At 33.8% G+C, this 11,894-nt stretch overlaps 2 protein-coding genes across 4 annotated transcripts in view; one reads left to right on the top strand and one right to left on the bottom strand.

The window, feature by feature from the left end:
• LOC106871662 (alpha-(1,3)-fucosyltransferase 10) overlaps positions 1-5,433 on the top strand; it is a 14,665-nt gene extending 9,232 nt beyond the window's left edge. The window contains exons 4-5 of the mRNA XM_052970317.1: positions 404-675; positions 1,894-5,433. Coding sequence (XP_052826277.1) covers positions 404-675; positions 1,894-2,391 — 770 coding nt within the window. The 3' untranslated portion in view covers positions 2,392-5,433. The remainder of the gene's footprint in view (positions 1-403; positions 676-1,893) is intronic.
• An 847-nt stretch (positions 5,434-6,280) lies between these two features.
• Positions 6,281-11,894, bottom strand: part of LOC106871663 (piwi-like protein 1) — a 32,794-nt gene continuing 27,180 nt past the window's right edge. For all 3 annotated transcript variants that reach the window (XM_014918248.2, XM_014918246.2, XM_014918247.2), the window contains exons 20-21: positions 11,297-11,474; positions 6,281-10,121 (exon numbers count right to left, since the gene is read on the bottom strand). In XM_014918248.2, coding sequence (XP_014773734.1) covers positions 10,035-10,121; positions 11,297-11,474 — 265 coding nt within the window. In that variant the 3' untranslated portion in view covers positions 6,281-10,034. The remainder of the gene's footprint in view (positions 10,122-11,296; positions 11,475-11,894) is intronic.

The raw sequence follows: 11,894 nt of genomic DNA, 5'->3' as shown, positions 1-11,894 counted from the left end.
CCAGCCAATTAGATTGGACCTTTTAAGGGTGGCTTCCATGATAGTTTGCTATATACTGTGATTTTACATTGATTTCTTTTTTTTTTTTTACTTTGTGTTCCAGGTGAGCATCAATGAACTTTCACCTTGTCCAACAGTGACACTGATGAAAATATCCTCTTAATTCTTTCAGTTTCCGTCTACCAAATCCACTCACAAGGCTTTGGTCGGCCCGAGACTATAGTAGAAGACACTTGCCCAAGGTGCCATGCAGTGGGACTGAACCCAGAACCATGTGGTTGGTAAGCAAGCTACTTACCACACAGCCACTCCTGCGCCTAAGAATAAAAGCGAAAAAAATTTCTGTAATTTTGGCTTCAAAAATAATTTAGTTTCACTCCATATTCCATTTCTTGATATCAAGAGTATGGATCATGTTGGGCAGTTTGTTTGTTTGTGTTTATAATAATTACAATTCTATCTGGTTTCTTTCTTAATTATTTCTTTGTTTACAATTTCAGTTTAGTTGACCCAATCAATGGAATGTCTCATAAGGACTTTTACAAGCTTATTGCTAAATATAAGTTTGCTTTTTCAATGGAAAATGGAATCTGTGATGACTATATGACTGAGAAACTGTGGCGCCCTCTTATGGTTGGAACTGTACCGGTAATTCTTGGCTCCAGCAAAGTTAGAGTAAGTCTCTCACTATTCAAAAATAGATTTGTTTACATTATGTAAAGCAGATGTAAGAGAAGAAAGTCCCTTTGCTACCTTGTACTACACTAAACATGTTGGGCACAGTTGTCTCGTTTCTTAATCAGCTAAACTCTGCCTAATATGGTTAGCTGTTTTATCCAATGATGCAGCTAAAATATCCTGGGTACAATATATCTTCCTATATAAATCTCAAGCTTTTGTGATACATTCCTCATTAATGTAGTGATTTATATGCAACACAATGCCTCATTTCTGTAATAAATTAATAATAAAACGACAAATTTGAAGCAAAGAGTCAACATTTCTGTGCCAAGAACATTTAGATTAGATGCTTATATAACTTTAAAATTGACACTTGCATAGTAAAAGTTGAAACATATCAGATGTAAACAAACTTTAGCTTAGTTCAAATATGTTTTTTAATATGTTTTAACTTCTAAGGGAAATTTCACTGTAGAGAAAAAAAAGATTCTTGCTTATGGTAAAAAATGTAAAGAACACCTTATCTTCTCAGTATCATCCTCTATTGGAGTCCTAGATGCATTTCTGGCTCCTTAGGCTTCATCAGTAGGAAGATAGATATGATGTTTTTACACCTTTTATCATCAGTGAGAGTTTTTTTTTTCAGAAGACTGCAGTGAAATTACCTTTAGAAGTTAAAATATGTCACAAACCACTAAGCTACTAACCCCAAGATTCTGAGTTCGATTCCAGGCAGTGACCTGAATAATAATGATAATGATGATGATGATGATAACATTGAAAAATACCTTAGGAATGAGAAGCCAGGTTCGAAATTTCCCCAAGACACCTGATGAAGGCTGGAGGGTATATCAGCCGAAACGTGTTAACAAACAAGATGACGACAAATATCCGTCAGATGTAAATAATGTCACAAACATATTTGAACTAATTTAAAGTTTTTTTTTTTATTTCTCATCACTGCTTAATGCTACTACTACTACTATGTCAGGTATAAAGTTATCCAGAGTTGATTTAGCAACTGGTTGATGCAGAGATTTGGGTTTAAATTGTACTCAGAACTGCCTTGAATCAGCAGCCTGTTCAAAGTAAAAGAAAGTTATTTCTCATCTGCTTCATAAAATGTAATCTGGGTTAAGCTTCTGTTTTAACCAATCAAAAAATGAAGAAATGAATAAATATGTAAATATTTTTGTAACACTTTCTTTACAGGATTTCCTCCCTCATGAAAAGTCAGCTATTATCATTGACGACTTTGACACAGCAGAAAGTCTGGCTAAATATTTACTCTACCTTAACAGAAATGATGAAGAATATGAGAAATATTTACAGTGGAAGAAGACTGGTATCACCAACAAATATCTAAAGGATTTGATGGCTCATCGAGAATGGTATTCGTCAGATGAAGGGGTCATGCAGTACAATGGTATTAGCTACATCGAAGGCTTTCAGTGTTTTGTTTGCCAACGGATACACAAGAATATGAGACTGGAAAAAGAAGGGAAAATGCCTAAAGTATACCAGGCTACGTTAGAACACTATGGCTGTCCAGCACCAATCCAATTTAATGCTCAAAGTCAAAGAGTTGATTCTGATAAATGGAAATACGAATGGCAACATCAAAAGATGATTGCTGAAAAATTGAGACACTCTATAGATAATGGTAATAATTTTACCTGGAAAGATGCTAATATTTTCTTACACAATTAATAAAGTTATTTATCTACCATCAATCACTACAGTATACACATTCCTTTAATAGAAACAAATACACATTCCTTTACACTGTGTACATATATATACACTTACTCTACACATATTTTTAATAACCCAGGCAAACAACGTGTCGAATATCCAGACTCTGCATGTTCTTCAGTTATACATACACACAAACACGTACATACATATGTAATGAATGTATGTAATCATACAAAAGCACACACATACATATACAGAAATATATATCTCTTTAGACACAGGCACACACATATAATCTATACACACAGACAATCAAAAATCCCATGTACACTTCATCCCTTTCAAAAGCACCATCTAACTTTATAAGGAAAACCTTGACAACCATTTGAACTTTGCAGAGATGGTATCAGACTGTCGTGTCTGTAACCTTTAATGTCTCTTTTTCAAACGTCTCATGATACCTGCCAGTCTTCACCACCTACGTTCACCATCACCATCCTCTGCTAGATACTTAGTGGGGAGGAGAATCTCGTTACATATATTTTTGTTATTTACTCTTACAGATATTGAGGAATTATCATCGATCTATCGTGTGGGGCCGTTATTACAGCACTTCAGTGTTGTGGTAAGGGCCACTGCTAACCTTGTCTTGTTTCCATCTTGTCTCATTCATAATTTCATCGTGATGCCATTTACTTAATATCAGACAATACACTTCTGTTAGAATGATGCTATCAACTCTGACGGATTCGTTTATCTCTTATGGTTTAAAAACCGACATATAGCCCAGGGTGAGGTACTGACTGCTTAAAAGCTGTGCATGGATTGTTGAGGAGAGAGATTTTTTGGGGGGAGGGTGATCTGGATTTTTGTTAGGGTTAGGGTACAGCAATGTCTAGAGTCATGATACAGGTAGGAAGCTGAGATTTACTAATTCAGGATAATACTTAAAAAAATTTTTTTTATTTGTTTCAGTTATTGAAGTGTGGCCATGCTAGAATAAAAACCATCTTGAAGGTTTTTAGTTGAATAAATCAACACCCTTACTTATGTTTTTTTTTTTTTTAATGTCTGTTACTTATTCCATCAGTCTCTTTTGCCGAGCCTCTAAGTTTTGGGAATGTAAAACAAACCGGCACTAGTTATCGAGCAATGATGGGGTGGTAAACACAGACACAATGACATACTCACAAGGCATTGGTCAGCCCGGTGATGTAGTAGAAGACACTTGCCCAAGGTGCCATACATGTTCTACTATAATAATCATTTCAAATTTTGGCATAAGACCAGCAATTTTAGGATTATAGGATAAGTCAATACCATCAACCTAGTATTTGACCAGTACTTTATTTTATTAGTATTTGACTGGTACTTGATTTTATTAACTCTGAAAGGCAAAGATGACCTCAGTGGGGTTCGAACTCAGAATGTAAAGAAATGTTGCTAAATATTTTATCCGACACATTCTGATTCTGCCAGCCTAATAATTTTGAAAAATTAATTAAACGAAGGGAGTGTATTTCATTAGAAATATGCTAATAAGAGAGTTAAGTAAAGAAGGGGAGAAAGTTTATTTTTTCCAGCAGATCATGTACTTAATAGAATTGTAACTTAAATTATGTCAAACAAAAAAACTAAAGTTAATTAATCATGAACTTAATTCTTCATCACTAATCTTTCTGAAATACAGTAAATAATTTTGAATTCACTGATTACAAGTTTTTAAAGTGTTAATTTGGAAGAATTAAAGATTTTCTAATTTTAAAGAAAATTTGATATGATGAACTATGTTTGAGAGCAATTACAGATCTGAATGTTCACGTTTCATCTTACTTCAATATCATGTTAAATGAAGGGGAATAAGACAAGGTTAACACTTTTTTTTTTTCCTTTTTGACTTTCCATGAAAAAAAAAAAATATGAAGAAAATATAAATTCAGTCTTCCTGAAATTAGGAGGTCCAGCTTCTAAATATTTCATCAGTCCAACAACACCCATCCTTGAAAGTAAACTGCTGTTCTGAAGAAGAAAAAAGTTTTTTTTTTTTTTTTGGTTTTATTTGTATATTATGTATATATGTGTCTGTGTATGCATGTGTATATATATATGTGTGTATATATGTTTATGTTTATGTATGCATATGTATATGTATTTATGTGTGTATGCATGTATGTATACAATGTGTGTGTGTATGTATGTCTATATATATATATGTATATACGTATGCATGTGTGTATTATGTATATATATGTGTATGTAAATATGTATATGTAGATATGTATATGTATGGTGATGTATGTGTATATATATAGCAAACATGGATAATTTTTGCTCTTCTCTTCTGAATCCCAAGTCTTTTTATATTGCTCATTTGTACACATTTCCGACATGTGCTAAACTTACCAATAACACTCATTTAGTAGACATTTCATTTCGATTGTTACTTCCAAAATGTTACCTATCTTATCGTCAAACCATTTCACTCGTCAAATCCTACAGTTCTCTGCTTATTACCTACCACCGAGAACTCTAAAGGTTGACGTTCTCATCCAACACATCTATATTGTTCCTAAACGATTAAACAAAAAAAAAACCAAAGAAAAAAAAAAGGCAAAAATTTTAAAATGGAGTCAAAACATTTTCTATATTGCACTTGAGAAATATGAGATACCTCCACATGGGTCATGTGTTAAATATTGCAGCTACTACGAAATACAGATGTTACATAATCAAAATAACTTTTAAAAGCTATTTGGTCAGTTTTGACAAATCATTATGTTCTGATATGAACCCCTTGTTTCCAACTGTTTATATAAATAATGTCTCTAGGTTATGGCTGTGACAGCATGATAATGCTTCCAAAATGATCTAAACTTCCTTGCCTCTCTTTATTATTATTATTTTTTTTTTACCTTTATTTTCCATGTCTTTGTTTCATGCAGAGACATTCATGTAGATGTATTTGTTCTTGATTAGAATTTTTTTTTTTTTTTTAAACTTAAAACAAGCTATGTCATTTGAGCTGAAATGAAATAAAATTTCTTTGTTAAACTACATATCTTGTTGACTTTATAAAGCTGAAAAACTTTGCATGGTTACATAGTCAAGCAGCTGACTTTGTAACTACGTGGTTTCAAGTTATTTCACAGCACAGTATCTTAGGAAAATATGTTCTACTATAGCCCTGGGCCCACCAATGCTTTGTAAGTGCATGTCTGTGGCTGGGGACAAACAGTTTCAGTTTATTTACACCCCCATAACATAGCAGTTCAGCAAAGGAGAACAATAGAATAAGTATCAGGCTTTAAAAAATATATAACTGGTATTCCAGTTATATGTTCAAGTGCAAGTGGCTGAGTACTCTACAGACACACATACCCTTAACATAATTCTCGGTAAGATTCAGCATGACACTGTGACAAAGCTGGCCTTTTTCGTTTTAAAGCCCGGTACTTATTGCATTGGTCTCTTTCACCGAACTGCTAAGTTACAGGGATGTAAACAGACCAATACCAGTTGTCAAGCAGTAGCGGAAGACAAACAGAGACACACATGTCCACTCACAAGGCCTTGGTCAGTCTGATACAATAGTAGAAGACATCTGCCCAGGGTAGAATTGAACCTGGAACCATTTAGTTGGGAAACAGACTTCTTAACATATAGCCATGCCTTTTAAAAAAAAAATTACTTTTTTGAGGCAGTCTAAAACGTCTGTATGTATAGCAAGGATGTAAGAGTAGTACTCCATTGTAAGCCTGAACTTTTTAGGGATTTAGCAGAATGGGGGCTCTGCATGGGGAGGACTGAAATACCTTTTGGCCTTGCAGAGGAGGGAAAATTTGCAATGGTGTTTGTGCTTCGGTGGGGATGTGCATTCATAAAATAAACTCACACAACAAAAAAATATAATCTAGATTTATTCTGAAAATATATACAGTTATTTAAGTCAAGGATGCACAAAAAAAAAGGATGGGTGGGGGGAGGGGTGTGTTAGATTTGTACAAAGAATCAGCTTTTTCAATATAATAATTCAAATTAGTAAAACCTTTATTTACAATTGTCAATCAATTTGACAAATGAGTTTTGTAATGGGGGGCGGGGAAATGTACAAAACAATAAGAATCTGAGTAACTTTCCCAGCTCCGTCATGTTCATGAGATGTCACAAACAACCAAGTTGATGAATTCGGTTATATTTGTGCTTCTTGCACCAAGTTAGCCCTACAAGTAATTCTTGCACCAACTAAAATGCTGGTGCATTTTACAAAAGATTTAAGGCAATGTGTTTCTTTTTCTTTAATTTCTCTTAAAATCAGTTTTATTTGAAAGAAGAAGAAGAAAAAAAAATTTCAACTAAATTTAATTGGTTAAGCATTTACCTACTCTACAATGAATGAATACTTTATGCTTAGCCAATGAAATAGTAACTGAACTACTACCAGCATCGTCTTGGAGGATGCTATAAATTTCTTGAATTTACAACGTAAGGCAGTAAATAGTTATGGAATATTTACAAAATGAACGTGAAGTTAGGTGACTGTGATGCAATGACTGCAAAGCAGAAAAACTTAGGATAAGTCTACCAAAAGGTTTAACAGTGAAGTTGTAAAACCAACTAGCATTAACTTTAAATGCTCCTGCCCTGAGAGCAATACAAAGTAATAATAATAATAATAATACTAATAAACAAAAATTTAACAAACTTCAAAGCTTCAACATGTTTTTTTATAGTCTGTTCAACATAACAGCCAAATCTTCCTTTAAAAAAGAATCTTATCATCTTAAGCCTCTTCGTCCCCCTCAGCCAGTCTGTGATTACCTCTAATGTTTAAATTAAAATTTAGGATCTATTTTAAAACGGGGGCCACATTTTTCATTAATGTTTTACGTAGTGTTTTTGGTACGGAAAGACTTTCAAACTTCGTATACTTATCTATTTTGTGTTATAGAACAGAAAAATATTTTTGTATTCGAATTTATTTCATGTAAAAAATTGTCTTATTTCAATAATTTCAACCAATCACTGACAAGTATTCAGTTGTTTACATTTACTCCTTTGGCTGATTAAGCGATGTAAAGCGTATTTAATCTCCATACCTTCGTTTTATTTGCTTTTTTCATTTTAAATTTGCTTTAACCCTAACCCTAAGGTTAGGGTTAATTGTTTGTTTATGTAGTCGGCACTTAATGTATATCGGCTGAATGAACGTCAGTGATTGGTTGAAATTACAGAAATACGACAACTTTAACATGGAATAACTTATGGATTTCTTTTTTTTTTAAGAAGACTAAGAGAAAAAGTTGTTTTATACGACACATTCTACCAGTGTTCCAAGTTTCAAAGTGTTTCGTTAATGAAAAATGTGGCCCCCGTTTTAAAAAAGATCCAAAATTTATAATCTTAATGCAGTTCTTATAACATGAGAGGTAACACGAGATTTTAAGAGGTAAATATCTGTCTCAAGCATAAGCTTTAATATAACCAAAGAAAAGTTAAATAAAAGAACCTATTACTGCTTAAAATATGGTCACTAACAAATTAGAATGGGTACAACATGTCTTGCAGTGAAAACAGTCTGTTTTCTACTACAATCTCTGGTGAAACAAAGCCTTGTGATTGGATTTGGTAGACAAGAACTGAAAGAAGCCTATCATGTGTGTGTGTGTGCGTGTACCTTTGTTTAGACATATTGTGATTGTTGAAAATGGACATCATCGTCAAACAAGCGATGCTGTTTGTTTCCACTCTTCCATGAAAAACCTGTCTAACAACTACAGGAAAATACTATCTGGTTTGGGAACAGGTGAAGGTTGGCAACAGCAAGAGCATAGAAAATCTGTCTCAACCAATTCCATCTGACCCATGCAAGCATAGAAAGGTGATTGTCAAAAAGGAAGAAGAGAAATAACATCATCATGGTGGTGGTGGTGGTGATGTATTCATATCAAAAGGAGATGATTAGAGAAACTGGAAAATATGGTCTGTGGAATATGATGGGGAGGTTTCATTTTTCACTCACTAAAAATCTAACTTTGTGTTAACCTCATTGCTGTCGTAACTGGATTTAGTCAATTAAATGCTAAAAAGAGAAATTAATGAGGTTTAATCCTACAGAGGTGGGAGGTTAGGGGTCAATTTTGCCTTTCATCCTTCCAAAGTTAATAAAATAAGAATCAGTCAAATGATGAAGAGAGAAGGGGGTGGAATCGATTAAATTGACTATAGCCCTCTTCTTCTGCCCCCCCTCCTGAAAATGAATACTTGAGCCTAGATTAGAAATCAATAATACCTTGAGAGAGGGATACGGCTCAACTTTGCTCAGTCTACTACTTTTATGTAGTGAAATTAGTATTTACCATTTATATTCTGAACATTTGGCATTAAGAACTGGATTGATTTATAAGCCAATGAATCAGAAATTTTACAAAAATAGTTTAATCTGGTGAAATGCTGAAAATTATTAAACAATCATGCCTTGCCTAATTAAAAAAATTTGTTTCTTCAATGTTTCTTTCAAATTTTAAGCTAATATTTCTTAACTTTCATTTAAAAGTTGGCCACAATATTTATTTAAATTCATAAAGTGGAATTGTGTGTGTATGTGTGTGACAGACAGACAAACAGATACAGAAAGAAAGAAAAATACAGACATAAAAAAGGGACAGACAAATAGAGAGAAAAAGAGACAGAGTGATATATAGAAACATAAAAAGACAGAAAGACATATAAAAAGAAAAATGTGAGGCAGATATTGAGAAAAAAGGACAGACATGCACAAGGAAAAACACAAGACAGATAGAGAGAGAAAAAGAGAGATAGGCATATAGAGAGAAAAGAGAAAGTCAGAGAGGAAAACAGAAAAAGAGGGAGAGTTGGATAAGCAGACATATATAGAGAGAAAAGAAATTCAGAAAGCTTGACATGAGATATTTAAAACTAACCTAAAAATGTTCGGTTTAACTTTACCACTTGTCCTTATTAAATGCCAAGACAAACTCTCTATAAAATAAAAGATGATCTAAAAAACACAAAATTAAAGCTACTTCTAATTACAAAATAAGAAAACAAAATCATAAAAACATAATAGCTCTAATCATGCCCTAAAGACAATGCCAGTCGAGTCCCATGTTTTGGGGATACCTGAGGATTGGATGAAGAACAAAATAAGTCCAAACTTGATTAATGGAGTCTGCTTCCAGCTTAATTAAGATATACTTCCCAAATGAAGCATTCCTGTAAATAAAATACAACTTTCTTTCATTTTTTTAAAGTCTCTTTAACTCTTTACATTGTCCCAATATTCTTTAGTCAGCTAAAATGCATTGGGCATTAGCAGAATATATGAATGAAATAATGTCCAAGATTTCACAAACAGTCTTTTATAATAGCTAAAAGATTTTGTACAAACCCCTTGGCTACCATTGTAAAAATAAAGACAACTGCTTTTAAATGATAACAAAAAAATTAGTAAAGGTTCTAAAATTCTGCAGCTGTTGACTTTCTGTAGCTGAAGACATTCTTTGATGAAAATGCTCTCAAGATGATATCAGATATTAAAAGCACAAACAAGAGACTGATAAAAAAACAACAACTCCAAAACAGGATCAATGGCTGGAGACAAAGCTTCTGTGTATCATTTGCTGGATGATGGCTTTTTACAAAAAATAGAGTCTATCTGCCAAACTGTGAGATGGCTCTTTATGAATGTTCTGGCCAACAAGGTAAGCCAATTTATGAGCATACTGCAAAAGAATGAAATAGAAATTATGATAATACCCAAACATACACAATTCTTGGAGAAATTTCAAGGAAATATAAGTGATTATTTTGCTTCAGCTTTATTTTACATAACATTAATCGTATTTCGGCCAAAATAAAATAAAATAAAGCTGAAGCAAATCAACACCAAATATATAGTGCGTGTGTTTTTATTGGCTAAACTGGCAACATGACCATCCCCAACTACAACAATATCTGTTTTCAACACACGATTTCACATCAAAAATCTTGCAAAGTGTATATATAAACGTAATAAGTGATTAACTTTTCTTCAATTCAATGGTTAATAATAAATCAATGCTACATCAACTTTACTATCTCAGATATTTCCAGTTTTTTTGGGGGTTTTTTTTTTATGGGTATCAGGTGCAGTGTGGCTGTGTGGGAAGAAGTTGGCTTCCCAACCACATGGTTTCAGGATCAGACCCACTGCATGGCAAGTGTCATCTATAGTTCCTGGTCAATCAAGGCCTTGTGAGTGGATTTATAAGATGGAAACTGAAAGAAACTTGTATGTATGTTTGTATTTGTTTTACTGTTTCCTTGTATTGACATTACATGATAGTAATAAACATGTGCCACCATCATGCAAGCAGTATCCTATGTTTCAAATCTTCCATAAAAACATGTCTGGTCATGAGGAAATATTACTTTGGAAATAGTGATGCTCATCTACAACCATTGCATGATACTAAGACAAGGGTATACAGAAACACACACATATCAACAATTAATGCCCATTTTCTATGCTGGCATAGGTTGAACAGTTTGACAGAAGCTGGTAAGCCTGAGAGATGCACCAAGCTTCAGTTTGGAGAGGAAAAGACAGCCCAGGGTTGAGAATAATGGAGAGAAGTCGTTGATGGCCTGTGCTCCATAGAGAGCAGAGGGCTTAACACTATAGCATTTAAAAAGACCATATCCGGCCCAAATATTCTACCTGTTTTATGTTAAAACAGACCAGATCCAGCCTCTCACACCTATCCTACAATGTCATTCTAATGAACAAACATATCATCAAAATCTCAAAGCTATGAGATATTGCATGATTAATGCAAAACAATACAAATAAATAATCTGAATACTAAAGTCATTAGAGAGAGAGCTCTGAAGTTTACTCTAATCCTTAGCTACTCACCTGACATGGAGCTGGTACTCTGATTGTTCCAGGCCAATTATAATATAAGTGTGTCATTTTGTATGTTAATCTCTGAACATGGTCTACTTTCATTGCAGATGTGTCATGGACGACAATGTAATGCGTGGGGGTGACAGTTCCTTGCCGTACGTGTTGGCTCACCAAGAAAAAGTCGTACCTGAAGGAAGAAAGTAACATTCGATCAACAAACACGAAAATATTTATAAAAAGGGAATTTAGTGGCATAAACAATAGAATCCTCATCATCATTTAATGTCTGTTTTCCATGCTGGCAAACCAGAAAAGGGCACCAGGTTCCTGTCAGATTTGGCTTGGTTTCTACAGCTTGATGCCCTTCCTAATGCCAACCACTTTACAGAGTGTACGGGGTGCTTCTACCCGGCAGTAGTATGGGTACTTTTTATGTGAACCAGCACAGGTCCTTTTTTGCATGTACCAACATGAAAACTATTTAGTTTTGAGATCTTACTAGATTCTGAGTTCAAATTCCAGCATGACTGAAACAAGTAAAAGAATAAGAGTAATGGTTTCAAATTTTGCCACAAGGGCAGCAGTTTTGAAGGAGGGAATTAGTCGA

The sequence above is a fragment of the Octopus bimaculoides genome, chromosome 9 (assembly GCF_001194135.2).
Source record: "Octopus bimaculoides isolate UCB-OBI-ISO-001 chromosome 9, ASM119413v2, whole genome shotgun sequence".
Lineage (NCBI taxonomy): Eukaryota > Metazoa > Mollusca > Cephalopoda > Octopoda > Octopodidae > Octopus > Octopus bimaculoides.
Note: the sequence above shows the minus strand (reverse complement) of the source record. Positions and strands in the feature narration are given on the sequence as shown.